The sequence below is a fragment of the Aotus nancymaae genome, unplaced genomic scaffold (genome assembly GCF_030222135.1).
Source record: "Aotus nancymaae isolate 86718 unplaced genomic scaffold, 86718_ANA_hifiasm-v0.15.2.pri h1tg000003l, whole genome shotgun sequence".
Lineage (NCBI taxonomy): Eukaryota > Metazoa > Chordata > Mammalia > Primates > Aotidae > Aotus > Aotus nancymaae.
The window spans coordinates 64,624,454-64,643,649 of NW_026988414.1; the positions used below are offsets into that span (position 1 = coordinate 64,624,454).

At 37.1% G+C, this 19,196-nt stretch overlaps 1 protein-coding gene across 5 annotated transcripts in view; it reads right to left on the bottom strand.

The window, feature by feature from the left end:
• The window catches only part of KDM4C (lysine demethylase 4C), a 390,541-nt gene that overhangs the window by 154,437 nt on the left and 216,908 nt on the right, over positions 1 to 19,196 (bottom strand). For all 5 annotated transcript variants that reach the window (XM_012451385.2, XM_012451384.2, XM_064381825.1 and 2 more), the window contains one exon: positions 1,247 to 1,428. In XM_012451385.2, the coding sequence (XP_012306808.2) occupies positions 1,247 to 1,428 (182 nt within the window). The remainder of the gene's footprint in view (positions 1 to 1,246; positions 1,429 to 19,196) is intronic.

The following is a 19,196-nucleotide window of genomic DNA, read 5'->3' on the forward strand; positions in this document are numbered from 1 at the left end:
GATTTTAGTTAAAATTTTTAATTATTGAGAAATATAGAGACATTATAATGTAGAAATAATAATCAATAAGTAATTAAAACACAGAAATTCAATGACTAAAGGAAGAGAAAAATAATGTTTATCACTCACCAGTGCCACATTAAAAAACATAAAGGGAATAAATTATTTCCTCTGTTTACATAGGTCTGAAAATATGATATCACATATTTTCTTGCTTTGAAATGTCTAAACAGAAGTTTATTTTTATAAGAAACTCTAAGATGTACTCTTGAATATAGTATTTGTTTCTATAAATAAAAATATAACCTAAAACACAATGTTCATGTCAATATATTTCATAATATATTGTACCTTAAAATGAACTACATGGTGGAACCCTTACAAGATTCCTAAAGATCATTTCAACTCTGAGTGCTGAGGACTGTGACCCTCCATAAGCTGAGCTGCTATCAGTATAATATCTATGCAATAATGCTGAAAACAACATCAAGCACAGCTGGCTGGTGAGGTTGAACTGGAAAATTTAGTTTATAGTGAGTCTTGGCTGTGTCTTTTGCATGTTCCACATTTCAGGAAGGTGAAAAGAGACATTTAAAATTTGGACCTAGGGCTGATGTTTCTATTATTTGAGAATGACATTTTCAAACAAAAAACAGAGATTAATTTCAAACTCTCCCTTTGAAAGCTTCTACCATTTGTAAGCTTTAAGTTCTGTGTTTCTTGGTAAAAGAGGTAGAAAAGTTGAAAGTATCCCTCCCATGGAACAAAATAAGATAAAAAAGATTTCAGACACCAAGGTGGGAGGATCGTCTGAGGTCAGGAGTTCAAGACTAGCCTAGGCAACCCAGTGAGACCCAGTATCTACAAAAAATAAAAAATAAATTTAAAAAATTAGCCAGGCATGGTGGCTCACACCTATGGTCCTAGCTACTGTGGAAGCTGAGGCAGGAGGATCGCTTGAGCCAGAGTACGAGGCTGCAGGGAGTCATGACTGTGCCACTGCACTTCAGCGTGGGCAACAGAGCACAACCCTATCTCAAAAGAAAAAGATAAAGTACTTTCAGAAAAGTGTCTCCCAAGGAGGATGTAGATTTTTTTGTGGTTCTGTGAAGGCCATCAGCTACCTAAGGATGACTGTCTTTCTTATGTGCAAAGGATGCTCACAGCAATTTACAGTGATCCTGTGGTGTGCAGTCACACAGAAAACACAGCAGTGACTGGAACTGTGACAGCATCTCCCCTTTACCTTGTGGTATGGCATGAGCAGAGTGCAGATGGCACAGTGTGGCTTCATCCTGGCCACTGTTGCATTATACTCTTGCTCGGCGGCGAAGTTAGGGGACTTCGTCTGCCACAGGTGGATGAGAGGCTTCGCCCAAGACTCTGTTTCTTCCACTTCCTCCTCAATGGACAGAACCTCAGGCAATTCTTAAGGGAGAAGGCATGAAAATACCGTCAACATGGGAACCAGGGAAAACCATCACCCTGGATACAAAAGACGCAAACATTCAACAGAATCTGTGATATTAAGGCCAGAAACCAAATTTATTTTGACTTTCAAATAAATCCTGAGAGAAGCAAAATAAGGGAAGTTGCCTTACAATAGTCCTCAGGCCTCAAACACTAGATCAGATCTCAAGGCCAGATAACCACCCTCATTTTGTGACCCTCCCATCCCTGACAGAAATAACTACCCTATTCCCTCCTTCCCACATTACTCCTTCCGTGTCTCTACTGCTATAGTAAAAGCTCCAGTACTAAAACAGGTTTATGTGTATGAGATTATCTTCTAGTTATCAGAGAAATTCACAACCCAGAAACTACCTTGTCAATATTTTTACTTTTTTCATCTAACATAGTACATGGCTCAATAAAAGTTTAATTGAACTTCATTGAATTAACTTCTGGGTTCAAGAATTTATGACGATTAACATTTACAGAGCAGCTACAAAGTACCAAGCAATATACTGGCATTACATGGATATAAAAGAAAATCCCTTGTCAGATCTTCTCATTTGTTCCATAAAATACCCTTAGAGGGTCAAGTCTTTAAAATGTATGTTTCTTTATTTTCCCCTTTTTGAGACAGAGTTTTGTTCTTATCACCCAGGCTGGAGTGCAATGGTGTGATCTCAGCTCAGTGCAACCTCTGCCTCTCAAGTTCAAGCGATTCTCCTGCCTCAGCCTCTCAAGTAGCTGGGATTACAGGCGTCTACCACAATGCCCGGCTAATTTTTTTTGTATTTTTAGCAGAGATGGTGTTTCACTATGTTGGCCAGGCTGGTCTCAAACTCCTGACCTCAGGTAATCTACCCATCTTGGCCTCCCAAAGTGCTGGGCTTACAGGCATGAGTCACCTCACCCAGCCTAAAATGTGTATTTATTTACTCCACAAGAACAGCACTTTACAAAATGTTACAGAGCACCACAAAAATACAGAAAGACACAACATGTTAGAAAAAAATTCTTCATCCCTATATCAGAGGACAGTACCTCAGAGCGAGTGGCCAGAATAAAAGCTGCACAGTCTAGGGCTGTGACACATTCTAAACAGCCACACGAGTAGCTTTCATAGTCTAAATAAATGAATACTGTAGAGCAATGTGCTTAAATACAATGCACTGGTGAGTGAGTGTGTTCCAGCCCTTGCCATGTTGACTTACCTGTTTTAGAAAACGTCAAATTAGATTTGCACTGATGGCAAAATGAGAAGGACTGAATGAGGCTGAAAATAACTCAAAATATATCAAATGCCAACTGAAGCATGAAGGGTGCCATTATAATAATCATGTTATCATGGTTGTTGTTATTATTTTTACAATGGAAAATGTGTGGTACTCACCCATGGGTAGAGTATTTGAAAACAAAAGAACCTTTGCCTGTATTTGCAATGAAGCAATCTGACTCTAAATGTAAACTGTTTCTTGCAGCACTTGACCTCACCATAATAGCAAGAGGAGATGTCTAAAAAATTATTATAGCACAGGATATATTACAGCTAATTTTATGGAGTTATGATTTAATACTGCACCTTTGTAATTGGTTACATCTGTGTTTGTGTGCATATGTTGTGACAAATTTTAACTTTTTATAATAGATTTATGTTTATGGTAGTAAATGATAAAACGGTGTTATATGTGCATATATTTTATGCATTCGTGACATATCTTTTTCTTTTTTTTAATATGTCTAGGCTACATGATTCATTTGAGAGTTTTTTCAAATTATTCCAAGTTTGCAAAAAATGTTCTAATGTATTTATTGAAAAAAAAATTGGATGTAAGTAGACCCAAACATCTCAAACCAATGATGTTCAAGGAGTCAACTGGAATTGAATGATAACTACAGTTCTCATAATATGATCTGTGAACTCCAGGGGATGCTCAATCCTGTTGCATGGCATCTGTAGAGTCAAAACTACTTTCATAATAACACACATGTTATTTACCTACATTACTCAGTTGAGATCTGTAACGGTGATACAAACCAATAGAGAGTAAAACTGTTGGTGCCTCAGCATGAATCAAGGTAGTGGCACCAAAGTAATCATTATATTGACTACCTTATAATAACAGAGGGAACAAAAAGGCAGTTTCTCTTAATAATGCCTTGATGGGGGGGAAAAAAAGCATCAATTTTATTAAATCTGTGAAAAAAAGGAATGTATGCATACAATATTTCTGTATATACTGAAGTTCATCTTTTAAAAAGCACTTGTGCAATTAACTGAATTGCAGGTTGAATTACCTGTCATTTTCATGGAACACCATTTTTCCATGAAAAAAATTATTCAGACTTGCGTGGTTGGCAGGAATTTTCTTGAAAATAAACCAAAAAAAAGTGTCATTAAAAAAAAAAAAAAAACTAGAGTATTTGTCAACAATGATAAAAATCAAACTTAGGAGTCAACAATTAAAATTTCTAGAAAATTTGTATCCATTATTGTAAGTTCAACAGCTTCCAAATGCTTAAATCTGTCTCTGGTGAAAGTGATAATAAAAATGAATATAATTTTTTACACAAGATAAAGAGATGTGTCAACATCTAAAAGATCTGGATAATTCAGATCTTTGTTTACTAATGCATAGTATTAAATAACATGCATGGATGAAAAAGCCATTTAAAATGCAAGACATACCAATGAATTTTCATCTTAACAGAGTTCAAAAAGTTCACTGATACGACTTTAGATTCCACACTGAAACTAAACTACTATTTGTCAGCTTTTGATAAAGAGTCAAAGAAGAATGTCCATAACTATCTAGAAAGGCTATTAAAATACTGTTTGCTCCCTTTCCAACCACATTGTCTATGGGAAGCCGAAATTTTCATGATAAGAGATTGAATGCAGAAGCAAATAAAGTAATCTGGTTGTCTTTTATTAAAACCAATACTAAAGACATTTGCAAAAAAATATATAACTAACATCTCCGCAATCCGCAGCCCCTGGTAACTACCACCCTAATCTCTGCTTCTACAAGTTTGACTTTTTTAGATTCCACATATAAGTGAGACTATGTGGTATCTGTCTTTCTGTTCCTGGTTTAATTCACTTATCATAATGTCCACCAGGTTCAACCATGGAGCAGCAAATGTCAGGATTTCCTTCTTTTATAAGTATTCAACTGTGTATACATACCACATTTTCCTTATCCATTCTTTGACTGATGGACACTTGAGATTGATTTCATATTGTAACCATTGTGAATAATGCTGAATGAACGTATCAGTGCAGGTATCTCTTTGACATATTGATTTCATTTCCCTTATATCCTTTGGACATATTCCCAGATGGGAATTTCTGGATAAAATGGTAGATCTATTTTCAATTTTTTCCAGCAATCTCCATACTGTTATCCATAATGGGCTGTACTAATTTACATTCCCATCAATAGTGTACAAAGGTTCCCATATCTCTATATCCTAACCAACGCTTATTGTCTTTTTGATAATAGCCATTCTAATAGGAATAAGAAGTGAGGCTTTCATTTGCACTTTCCTAATGAGCTGTGACGTGGAGTGTTTTTTCATATAACTGTTGGCCATATTTATGTCTTCTAGAAAAATCTATTCAGGTCCTTTTCCCAATTTTAATCCTTATGATTTTCTTGCTACTTAGTTGTTTAATTTCCTTATATATTTGGGATATTAACAACTTATCAGAGATATGGTTTGTAAGTATTTTCCCATATTCTGTAGGTTGTCTCTTTACTCTGTTCATTTCTTCCTTTCCTGTGCAGAAGCATGTTTGATAAAATCCCACGTATATAAATTTTCTTGCCGGGCGCGGTGGCTCACGCCTGTAATCCCAGCACTTTGGGAGGCCGAGGTGGGTGAATCATGAGTTCAAGAGATCGAGACCATCCTGGTGAACATGGTGAAACCCCGTCTCTACTAAAAATACAAAAAATTAGCTGGGCATGGTGGCGCGTGCCTGTAATCCCAGCTACTTAGGAGGCTGAAGCAGGAGAATTGCCTGAACCCAGGAGGCGGAGGTTGCAGTGAGCCGAGATTGCACCATTGCACTCCAGCCTGGGTAACAAGAGCAAAACTCCGTCTCAAAAAAAAAAAAAAAAAATTTATTTTGTTGCCTGTGCTTTTGGAGTGCAATTGCAAAAGCACAGGCAACAAATTTTGCAAAAGCAAAAATTGACAAATGGGTTCTAATTAAACTAAAAGCATCTGCACAGCAAAGGAAACTATATCAACAGGGTGAATAGACAAACTACAGAATGGGAGAAAATTTTTCCAAACTATGCATTGGACAAAGGTCTAATATTCAGCATATATAAGGAACTGAATCAAATTTACAAGGAAAAAAAAAACAACCCAATCAAAAACTAGGCAAAGGACATGAACAGACACTTTCCAAAAGAGAGCCTAGGTCTACCGAGTCAGGCCAGGATCTTGGGTTAATGTGGGCCAGCTTGGCACTAAAGATCCAGTGGATCCCTATCAACTGGAAACACAGAGATGGTCCTGGATCCTTGTTCTGTGGGAGTTGGCCCAATGCCAGGATCTTCTGTGATAGACCTGTACCCTGGGTTCACTGGGGCAGGCATGAAACTCAGGTCCACAATGGCTGGTCTAGATCCTAGACCAGAGGACCAGCTTGGAGCTTGGGTCTGTGAGGGCTATCTTGGCTCTGGAGTGGGTATGGAGTCCGGGACTACAAATGCTGGCTACTGTTGAGGCAGCCTTAGATGCTAGCTCTGTGGGTGCCGGTCTGGAGTCTAAGGATGTGGGTACTGACCTGGCACTTGAGCTAGTCTTGAGGCTGAGAGATGGCCTGACACTGGGGCAATCCTGGAAGGACAGTCTGCAAGTACCAGCCAGTAATCTAGAGCTGTGGGACTGTGGGGTGGTGTGTTTCACTGCAACAGACCTTAGATTGGGGTCTGAGGCAAAATCTGATTCCCACGTCACTCTCCTTTCCACAAAGGTATCCCTATCCCTCTCCTCACTGTACTGCCTGAGGTTAGGGGATGATAATACAGGTAATGTAAAATTGTCCTTCCTATCTCTTCAATGCATCTTTTCCCATTTCTGTGTACACCCACGTGCCATCATCTCTCATCTGGTTCTCTTAGCTCTTTTGAAGGCATTTTTCAGGATTGATAGTTGTTAAATTGATGTTTCTGCCAGGGGGCAAGTGCTGTGAAGTCATATTGCACTGACTTGCTGATGTTTCTAATTATTTTATATGGTTTGGGAAAAATCATTTTTTAATGAAAAAATAAATGTAACTGTTTATGTAAATGGAGTTTTTGTTACTACTTTTAAATGAATTAATTTATAATTAATATAATTTAAATTTCTCTGATGTGATTTCCAGTAAATAAATATCAATAAAATAAGCCCACAAAAAAGAAAATAAAAGAATATTCTTTTAGATCCTCAAGAGGACCTGCTTCCTGAGACCAAAAAGACTGAGAACCAGTGGCATGGACATGTATATTTTTCTATAAGTACTAGTATCACAGTCACTGCTAAACAATACAGATCTTAAAAAGAGCTGGTGTAGGCTTTGCTCTTACAGCCAAGCAATAACTTCATAAAAGGCTTGCCTTAATCAATTTGCAATCCTTCAGCAAAAAGAAAACAAGAGTCAACACAGCAAAGAGGCCTCCTTTCTCCTTAAACTTTTTCATGAATGTCTCCAGGTTTCCCAGAAATTAAAAGAAAAAAAAAAAAGATTCTATGCCAATAGTACTTAATTTTTTTCTTTTCCAGTCAGTGAGCCTCTTACTTCATGGTGGAAACCCCAGACTCCTAGACTAAGATTTTTACAAAAACATCGTCATTTCCTGTAGCAAGTAACATGCAGTCAAGAAAACCATGAGTCTAAATACAAAGCAGTTCCTTAAATCTATATAAGCCTTTCAAAATTTGTAGAACCCTAATATACCAGGCACCAAGGTATCAGAAACTTTGTCCTAAATAAGGAAACACAAGCATTAGCTAAAAGGGTCATCCTATGTAAGAAGGCCAGCCCGCAAAACAAACACTACTGTGAGGTGGGCATGGGGAAATGAGATACAAACTTGGATACATGTATTGAAGAAAGCTGTTGAAATACTGCCGCCTTGCCAACAATACCTTCAATTGCTTTTTTCACATTTTTAATCATCATGTCAATAAAAACAAAAATTTATTTTATAAACTGTTTCATCATTTTTAAAGTTGCCTATAGATGAAACTCCTGGATCATATATACAATAGACTGAAATTGTTGTTTTATAGTAGTATTAAAAATATTCATTCTCACTTAGACCCAAGAAACCAATCATTGCCTCTTACTCTGAATATTTCTGGCAGAATTAAAACCTCGTGGACAAAGGTAGTAGAAATAGCTATGCAAGCAGGACCCAAGAATAGTCCTCAAGAAGAAATATGAGTTAAAACAAAAATATTTGATTATATGTGTGTGTGCAGGCTGGGTATTAAGAAACTGACCATAACTTCAGTGTCTACAATTACCTATAGATAAAATCACAGTAATTAGTCACTCACAACCAGCTTACAACCCTCCTTTCTTAACCTTTCCCATGGTGTCGTAAATGCATCTTCAAAACTATTCTCCCTGCTTGCCAAGAAACAGCAGCCCCATTAAATTGAAGCACAGGGAATCCTTAAAACTTTTTGGTTCTAATAAGACAGGCTTGCTGAAATTCACTCTGAGAATCTTAAGACACTCACAGATTCTTCAAAAGTTTTCTACTTTTACTAATTTGCCGTATTCTCACAGATTAATAAAACTTCCCAAGGTGAGGAAGGGTCACTCTGAGAAGATGTTCTTAGCAACTGTGTAAACATACAAAATTTATTTTAATGATTATTTATTTTTGGTTGCTTTTTATATACATTAATTTGTATTATTTTTCATACAAAAGTGAAAATAAATTTTACATAAAGAAAAAAGTCACACTGGAAAACATATATTTGAAAACATTAGTCCAAGTGACACCAAACTACTCTAAGATAAGCATGGCTTTAAGTGTAGAGCTCTGATCCAACCCATCAGAAAATTTAGAAATACGTACTTTTTAAAAATTTATCAGAATAAGTTAAAATAATGTTTCATTCATGCAATCTATATGGTCTTGGTTGGGTGATAATTCTAAACCTGTTTCTCAATCTGTAAAATGAGTATAAGATTACTTAAATGTCAGGGTTTTCCAACAAGTCACAAGAGATAGCCATAAAGCTGCTATTTGTTGGCATGTGCAACCTAGTACTTCAGTACATGATGATCCTTCCCCTCTGGGCCTCCAATATCATCTCTGCAAAGGTCATCCAAAAAATTTCTTAAAATGTATGTCATAAATACTAACCTTTTAAAATGACAACACAGATTAGAACAGAGCCAGTCTAGACAGATACCAAGTTATTTCCTATATGTAAGTATTTCCATCAAAACATTTATTTACCCTTCTAGAGAAAATAAAAGCCTTTATTCTCCCATTCACTCAAAAACATCACTGAATATGATTCATGATAATAAAGAGATTAATGTCCTTTACAAATTATTCAAAAGAATCTTTTTAAAAATAACCAAATAAATTATGGCACAGCTCTATAATGCACACATTAGAAGAAATGCTTTTAAAGACTGATGAAATATACAATATGAATATACACATTATACAACATATTAGTTGAATATAATATTAAAATCAATAGAAAAATGGGAACGCAAAACCGTGTATAGGGAATATTGCCAAATCTATTTAAAAAAAGATAAATGTCCGGGATAAAGAGGCTTTTTAACCTTTTGTAATTATAAAAATATATCATCTTAAAAGTTTTTTTAAAAAACTGCTGTCAAAATAATATTAGGTGAGAACTATGAACTAGGGGAAACCTTGCATTAAGAACAGATTTTTGCCAGATTTATTCACTCATACAGCCTCTTTGAACAAATTTTGCTACACGTAAATGATGTCCATTAAGAAAAAGATTTGGGGCCGGGCATGGTAGCTCAAGCCTGTAATCCCAGCACTTTGGGAGGCCGAGGTGGGTGGATCACGAGGTCAAGAGATCAAGACCATCCTGGTCAACATGGTGAAACCCCGTCTCTACTAAAAATACAAAAAATTAGCTGGGCATGGTGGCGCGTGCCTGTAATCCCAGCTACTCAGGAGGCTGAGGCAGGAGAATTGCCTGAATCCAGGAGGCGGAGGTTGCAGTGAGCCGAGATCGCGTCATTGCACTCCAGCCTGGGTAACAAGAGCGAAACTCCGTCTCAAAAAAAAAAAAAAGAAAAGAAAAGAAAAAGATTTGGGCCACTTGTGAAAGGGCTACTGCCAGGACTTAAGGATGGAACTCAGCAGATGAGAAAAGATACCAAATCCACTACAGTACAATTTCCCTTTGCCAGTCACCACAATGATTCTGCTGCTTGGGGTGATGTTCCAGTGAGGTGTTCTGGCTGGTACAGCACCATTCTCTGCTATGAAGAGCACAGCAGCGTTTGTTACGTTTCAGGTACTTAAGCAAAATCTCAGTCCTGGGAGGCATTATATATATATGGTTTCAAACATCCTGCAGGAAATGGGGGGTGTAGTGGGGTGAGGTAAGTGCAGTAGTGAGATACTGAAAGAGGCAAAGATTCAAACTTGGGAACTTTACAATTTCTGTACTGAATACTGTAGGGAAAAAACTATATTTAAGTAATTTTTTTTGAAATGCTGACCTTCAAATGTTTATAAAGCTGTGTTCAAAACTATGAAAGAGAAAAAAATTATAGGACTTTAGGTATGATTTTACTGAGAAGTGGTGACATCAAGGAAAAATTAAGTTCTGCATTATCGTTCCCCTAAAATGCTAACGTAATAATGGATAGCAGAGAATTCTACAGTTTAAATTCTAAAGCACCTAAGAAATAAAATGAAATGATATAGTTTTGTTCTTTATGTATCACCTCTCAATAACATTGATACTAAAGTATTTCAAAAGGATACATTTCGACTCTATATACACTTTAAAGAAGAGAAACATACCAAAGGATACACCTTCAAAATTCCTATTACAAAACAAACAAACAAAAAAGCCGTGATAATTATGCTACCTCTGAGGCAATGGGTTTCACAAGGAGCTATGGCATTATCAGTGTGGCATAAGTTTCTTACAGAACATTAGCTCCTATTTTATATATGTCCTTACAACATGCATGAACAAAAACAACACTGAGAAGCTGATCTACACTATTAACCAAGATATCTGGCTGGAAACAAACATTTATATGTGCCCACCTCAACTTCTTTTACCAGTACTCTAGCTATTTTGGGGGGCTGTTAGTGTGATAAAGTTGAAAGAATAGGCTAGGCACAGTGATTCACGCCTGTAATCCCAGCACTTTGGGAGGGCAAGCCAGGTGGATCACTTGAGGTCAGGAGTTCAAAACCAGCCTGACAAACATGGTGAAACCCTGTCTCTAGTTAAAATACAAAAATTAGCTGGGCATGGTGACAGGCACCTATAGTCCCAGTTACTTGGGAGGCTGAGGCAGGAGAATCACTTGAACCTGGGAGGTAGAGGCTACAGTGAGCCGAGATTGTGCCACTGGACCCCAGCCTGGTGACAGAGCAACAATCTGTCTAGAAAACAAAGTGGCCGGGCGTGGTGGCTCATGTCTGTAATCCCAGCACTTTGGGAGGCCAAGGCGGGTGGATCACCTGAGGTCAGGAGTTCAAGACCAGCCTGACCAACATGGAGAAATCCTGTCTCTACTAAAACTACAAAACTAGCCAGGCGTGGGGGTACATGCCTGTAATCCCAGCTACTCGAGGGGCTGAGGCAGGAGAATTGCTTGAACCTGGGAGGTGGAGGTTGCGGTGAGCTAAATCATGCCATTGCACTCCAGCTTGGGCAACAAGAGCGAAACTCCATCTCAAAAAAAAAAGTGAAGAGTATAAACTGTGGAACTGAACAGACAGTATTTAAAGCCTGTCATCTGCCACTTACCAGCTTTGTGATTTAGGGCAAGTTATTTCAGGTCTATAAGCTTCAGTTGCCTTACCAGTGAAAAGAATGATTATAGTAATGTATGAAACAACTAGGAGGAAACCAGCTCAGTCAATTCTCAAACCACGGTAGGAATGAGGAGAAGAAGAAAACTCCTAGAAGTAAGCTGGCATATCCTTGGGAAATGTAGTTGTCAATATGGCACCAGAAGAACATATTCTGAGCATCAAATCAAAGATAGACAAAACAGGAGACAGAGCCATATAATCTGTAGAGGAATGATAGTATTACACATTTTTAACTTGCTAACAGAGTAAAATTTTCATGTTCTCACCATAAAATGTTATGTATTTAAGATGACACATATGTCAACTAACTTAATTATTCCACAGTGTACTAATAAAATGTAACACCATTTTGTACTCCATAGATTTATACAATTATAAACTGTCAATTTATAAATAAAAAAACAAAGACAGGTGTAAGACTAAGCATATGAAATTCACAATGTGCTAGGTAATATGACAGATTATATAAGAAATATAAGACAGATTAAATATAAAGAAAGTAAAATAAATAGTCCTTTCCCTTTATGGGAGAGGACATGTTACTTAACCTCTACAACCAATGTGCGCAAATGCCAGCCTGCGGAATATTGCCAGCCACGACTAAGTTTTCATTGGCCGGTGGCAAAACAAAGAATATGAAGACATAAAGTCATCATAAAATTAAAATGTAAAATACACGTAAACTTCCCTTGCTGATTCTCCATCTTCACAGCTAGTTTTACAACCAAAGAAAAGGTGAAAATAACAAAGGAAAAAAAATGTGTACCAAAATATGTGCTAACTGAGTGGTCTATAAGGATAAGATATTACGTCTCCAAGGAAAAGAAATTGTGTTCAGGTTGGAAAAAATGCAAAGTAACACATTTGAGTTGTATGAAATTGCAGTTTTCATAGAGCAAAAAAATTGTCAAATACTGACAATTTTACATATAATACAATCAGTTCAGTTCTTTTTCCAAAGAACTGAATGTACCATGAGACTGGGCTATCAAAATCTGTTCCTAAATACTTTTCTACATACTTTAAGAGCAACAAGGTTATGCTTGAATTTATTTACAAGTGAGTTTAAAAAAAAAATAACAAGGCATACATGAACTCAAAAGAATCAAAGTCTTTATTATCATCTTACAATCTCCATGCTTTTAGCACATTCAGAAATCTAATCATAAGATTTCACGTCAATCATTGTTTAGAAAAGTTTCAAAATTGAATGTAAAATGTACAGAAAGCAATAGCATCATATAAATTATAAAGCCAGCTTTTTGTCTCTAATTTAATCAAAACCTGACCAAGCCACTAACATAATAAAAGTAAGGTGTTTTTGATTTTTATTTACTACTACAGGAAAAATCAATGCCATTGGGACTTCCAATGGAATTTACTGATAGAAATCAAGCTAAACTGAGAACATCACATTATTATTACAAACCTAAACACTAGATAAAATATCCATTTGATATGAGTGCCAACAACATTTAATGTTTTATGTCCACATAATGCAGGAATACACTGGCTGTGTCTTATCAACAAACATTCCAAACCAATCTACTTACTAATCTGCTGAATTTGCTGTTTCATTGCTTAAACAGACAGAACTATAAATGTGCTTATTATGAAAGTATAGTATTACCTCAAGCTAATAAGAATTGATGGAACAAAGAGATCATTATTTAAAAATTAGTAACATTTGGAGCATGACATGCAGCCATAAAACAGCATTTATTTTTCAAAATTGGCAGAAAAAAGAAATTTTTACGGAGGGGAAAGACTTTCAATGAGGGATGTACCTATTCTTCACTAAGCCAGGTTGCAGCCTGCCTACCATAAGGCAGACAGTCATGTACCTAGTAGCATCTGGAAAACAAAAAATTGTTTTTAATAATCAAAATAATATTTGTATTTAATACTTAAAAGAAAATGTGTAATTTCTAAATCAAAAAGCTGTCATTATTATATCTGGTCAATATATTCACTTAATAAATCCTTTAAATAAGAGACACATAAGTAAGATTGGTAAATCTACATCAGTACAGTTAAAAGGGAGGGAGAAATAGCCTGCCAGGGGCAGGAGGGCATACTTTTCCCCAAATACCTATCTACAAAAGGTAAAGGATGACAGCCAATTCTAAATTCCAACTCCTTGATTTCTAGTTCTATTTCTAAATTCCACTTCTAAGTAATGTCCTTTTGTTTGAAGGACAATTGCAAAGTGTCTAAGAGCCAGCCTGTATACTAAAAGTACCAGCAGAACAATGGCTAGAAGACACAAGGTAAAGTATTCAGAAAATACCACAGGAAATCCCAGGCAATGCCAGAAAAAACAACCTAGAATGAAGTGCAATCAGCAGGCAGTTCTAGTTTTGGGAAAACACATATAGGACCAGTTTAGTATTCAATTGCTTATAAACAATTGTGCTTTTTTGTTGTTAGTTTGTTTTTTGAACCAGAATCTTGCTCTGTCACCCAGGCTGGAGTGCAATAGCATGATCTTGGCTCACTGCAACCTCCACCTTCCAGGTTCCAGCAATTCTCTTGCCTCAACCACCTGAGTAGCTGAGATTACAGGCATGCACCACTATGCTCAGCTAATTTTTACATTTTTAGTAGAGGCAGGGTTTTACCATGTTGGCCAGGTTACTCTCAAACTTCTGACCTTAGGTGATCCACCTGCCTCGGCCTCCCAAAATGGTGGGATTAAAGGCGTAAGCCACCGTGCCCGGCCTGTAAACAATTGTTTCAATAAAAGAAATGTAAACTAGAGAAAACCATTTAGAGAAATAATCAAATTTTGTCAAACGGGACTTCCTGAGATTTCACTTACTTAAATGTAAATAAATATATACATTTTAGTCTTCAAAACAACAGAAATTCTGGGTTAGATGATGGTTAAACACTAAGAAAGATCTCCAGTTCTACCTCTTCCATGTCTATATTTAAACATTCAATCCATTACTGAATGAATTATTATACTAATATATACAGACTTCCCAAGAAATAAATTACCGTAACATTGCCTGAAATACACTCTTAATCTAATCCTGAAGGCATGCAGACATTACAGAGATAGGGATCAGGGTGTGAGCTGTCTTTAATTTCAAAAAGATGCTTAACAGCTTATTACAGTAGTGTACTTGCTAAAGTGATGATTTATAAAAAGTTATTCAGACAATTCAGAGTAAAGAAAATCAGATCCATAACCAGGGCTTTATTCTGAATATTGCCAATATTCAAACTTGTATTAACAGATGAGGTTGTCTCTGCACCTGAGTAAACACAGTACACCTGGTATCTGCATCTTTCAATCTTTCTGTGTTAATCATTCTAGAAATCATAAAATTATAGTTGAAGAGTTATAGGTAAAACTTTAGTTTAATGGCAATCGGCTCTTTGGAAAAGCAGCCCTCAACCTGTCACCACATGCTGTTTCAGGGGATTCAAAATGCCCAAAACCCATACATGAACTTACAGTTAGGAACAGTAATCATTCATGACCAAGCCTCATATTTTATACAGGAGGAAAGAGGCCAGAGAGAAGACTTACCCAAAGTCAAAGAACATATAAGGCACAAAGCCAAAACTCCAGAATCTATTGATTGTTAGTCAACCAGAGTTTTACTCAGTGGGTTTTCAAAGATTTTGCAACTGCCTGTGCCAGATGCCCTAGAGGCATTAATAGCCAGCATAAGTTTCATTTTAAATCTCTCATTTAGAATAAAAGGTACAAATCTGACCACACGGGTAGGAATTCTTTCTCTTCTATTCTATTGCATAGAGGCATTAATAGCCAGCATAAGTTTCATTTCAAATTTCTCATTTGGAATAAAAGGTACAAATTTGACCACATGGGTAGGAATTCTTTCTCTTCTATCCTATTGCCCTTTACCACTCAAGCCTAAGTTTCAGGCAAGCAAGCTCTCTTATTTTTTTTTTTGTTTCTTAATTTTTTTTTCCATTTTTTCTTTTTCTCAAGTGTGCACTTAAGTAACGGTACAGGCTTTTAAGACTCCAGCTCTGCATGCCTGAGGAGTCTTTTAGCATCCTAGTTTTGACAGCTCTGCATCCATTCTGATCGTGGCAAATTTCTCCTACACCGCCACAATTTGGCTCTCCCTTGACAATCTATGCGTCCTTTCTCTCTGAATCCCCTCTGGATTTCCCTCATGTCTTGAGCAATCGGCTGTCACTTTCTCCCTCTCCTCACAACGGCAACAACAAACAGTCATTATATGCCAAACACTGTTTTTTAACCCTCAAAACAACTCCTCCATGTGGCAGATGCTGCTACCATCACTACTTTGTAAACGCAGGCACCGAAGTACAGAGGCATCACACAGTTAATAAAAGTAGTGAACCCAATTGACCCTAACTTGTAGGCATGGAGAGATATTATCCTTTGTGCTATTTTTGCCTCTGCATGCACAAACAAAAGTTGTTTATTTTATACTATCCATTATTTCTAGTTGTTTTATAACTAGGGGATTAGCAGGTAACCTACTCTATCATATTGACACTCCTAGTCTCCGTAAAAAACACTTGTTTGACCAAATATAAAAGAAATGTTTGTTACAGAAAATATGAAAAGTTATCAGCATAAAAAATAAAACTAAAATCACCTAATAACAGTCTTGTAATTTTCTTATAAATGTTCCGGTTAACTTTCATATACTCCAACAAAACTCCACTGTCAGCACAAGTATGTTAGCTATACTCACCACTGGCACATGGTGGGAATCACTGAGCACAGGTGTATCACTGTGTCAGCAAATGCCACATTCACGAAGTCCTCTGTACACTAGCATGGCTTGTCCTTAGTTTACAATTGCATTAGAAACATCATTAACCTCATCTCTTAATCAAGGGGATTAAATACACAGTAAGCACAAAAGCAGTTAAGTGACTAGAAGTAACAGTAGGAAAAGCTGGACATTTTTTATTGAAAACAATGCAGTAAAACTTTCAAAAATAAAAACTGTTGGGAAACAAATGCATGAAAGCTTCAAAGAACAAACAATGCACCATGAGGGCAGGAAAAGGGGTGTGGGGTGCGATAAAGCACGTATGCAGATATTGATGTCAATGTAGGATGATTATTAGCCCAATGTCACTGCAAAAGAAGTTCTGAAGTTGGCACAATTAAAGTGCTGCTGATGAGAATGCTAGTCAGAAGAAGCATGCCATGGCTTAAAACATTTGTGAATGTGTGAAGTTCTGCTAATGAGAATGTTAGTCAGAAAAAGCATGCTGTGGCATATAACATTTGTGAATGTGTAAAGCGTGGCTGATGAAAATGCTAGTCAGAAGCAGCATGTCATAGTTTAAAACATTTGTGAAACTAAATGACATCAAACTGGGCAGCAAGACAGCAAATACAGATACTAAAGCTGGTAAGGGATGAGAAATGAATTACCTCATGGGTACAATGTACACTATACAGGTGATGGTTAGACTAAAAGTCCAGACTTCAGCACTATGTACTATATCCATGTAATAATCTGCACTTGTAATCCCTAAATATATTTTTAAAATTTTAAACCTGCAAAGGTATAAGTACTTTCTGAAACCATCAAAAGATAATTATATGCCTCAAAATATTTCCAATGTAAACAAACCTAGTTGAACTGTATTTTATCACTTAACCTTATATTGGAGGCATTATCCCCAGAGTGCTATATATAATACTTTGAAAGCATTCTATACAGCTGCATAATGTTTCAGTGAATTGCTACACCATGACCATGCTTCCTTTGAACAATTCCCTTTTATTAGATATTTAACTTATTCAACTTAGGCTTTCAACTCCATGGCAACTATTCTCTGTGTGGAAATATCACGTGTGTGTGTGTGTGTGTGTGTGTGTGTGTGTCCATGTCCATACAGGTGTATATACACACATCTACGTTTCAAAGAATGGTTTTATAAAAGCAACAGAAATACAAACTGCAAAGATTAGGAAATTTAAGTTCACTAGTGACTTCTCCTAAACTCACTTAGTCTTGATCTTTCTTTTCTTCCTCACACAACACTCCTTTCTCAGCAATCAAGAAAAAAAAAATCCTAGGAAAAAATCCATTCTCTAATTAATGTGCTGAAGACAATAGTATATGCATCATTCCTTTGTATTCCTTTGTTGTGGGTGGAAAACAAAGATCATTCTCAGGACCCCCATAGCCTAAACAACCACCAGAGCCTAAATAAGCTAGGCTTTAAGAAGGAGTCACTTACTGACCCAACGTGCTGTCACAGCTCCAAAAGCCCTCAAACTCCAAGGCACCAGCAACATCTACAATGGGTCAGCTGCATTTTAACTTTGAGGTAATTCTAGAAGTTGGCACGGTGGTAAACAGATTTTCAATTCTGTCAAGATACAAAACTGAAAGAGCTGATATATTAAATATATAATTTATCACACTTCTACAGCTAATTAAAACAACATGTTTTTCTATACACATATACAGGGAGGCTATTTCCTGGACAAGGATTTACATTTTTCTTTTAATATGACAGTATGTAACACATTGAGGTATTCAACTAACTTTTTAATGGCTGATTTCAAGGACTAGTGATTGCCTTATCCGGCACATTCCAGCTTTTGAATGCCTAGTGATTTACACTACCATGATTGCAGTGAAATGTTCACTATCAAGGACATGATATAAGAAGCAAAGGAGAGGAATGAGAGTGGGGAGACAAACACATGGGCAAATAACAAACCACAGCGTAAGGTGATCAGTGGTGCAAGAGAACTAACCACATATGGAGTCTACAGGTGGCAGAGGTGGAAGACAAGAGGTGAGTGGTGAGAAGAGTTTGAAATGTTCCAAGAGGAAAAAAGGTACCACAGATAATTTAACAGCCTGGGCAAATGCATGGAAGCAAAAGCACCAGGGTGAAGGTAGGGAAGAAGTTGCCTAAATCAGGGGTTCCCAACCCCCAAGCCATAGACCTGTACCGTCCATGGCCTGTTACTAACCAGGCCACACAGCAGGAGGTGAGCAGAAGCCTAAGCTCCACCTCCTGCCAGTTCAGTAGTGGCATGAGATTCTCATAGGTGCACAAATCTTATTGTTAGCCATGCAGGTAAGAGATCTAGGTTGCACACTCCTGATGATAATTCAATGCCTGATGATCTAAGGTGGAACAGCTTCATCCCAAAACGATCCGCAGCCCGATCCTCCCACACCATCCATGGAAAAACTGTCTTCTACAAAATCAGTGCCTGGTGCTAAAAAGGTACGGGACTGATGGTATAAACGGAAAGGAAGACTCATGTAGGAAGTCAAGGTAAATGAAGCTAGAGAGAGAAGGTAGCATTGAATGACAACTTGCCTCAAAGCCACACAAAGAAATTGAGCAGTTTACAATTCCAGGAAACATGAGAGCTTTTGAGCAGGCAACCTCACGAACCAAAAACAAAGAAAGAAAGAAATACTGCCACAGATTCCTAAGCTGGCCACCCCTAACTGGGTTCATCTCATCATTTCTGGTATGTTCCAAGGCCAGAGAGAGTGCTGCCCTCTCCTCTAATTCCATGGGTGCACCAGAGCATGCATAGTTCACCCATGCACTTCATTCACATCCTCCTTCCCTATGGACAGTGAACTCTAGAAAAGAGCAGGAATAAGCCAATAATATCAACAAATGGCAACAGAAGAATAGGTACAT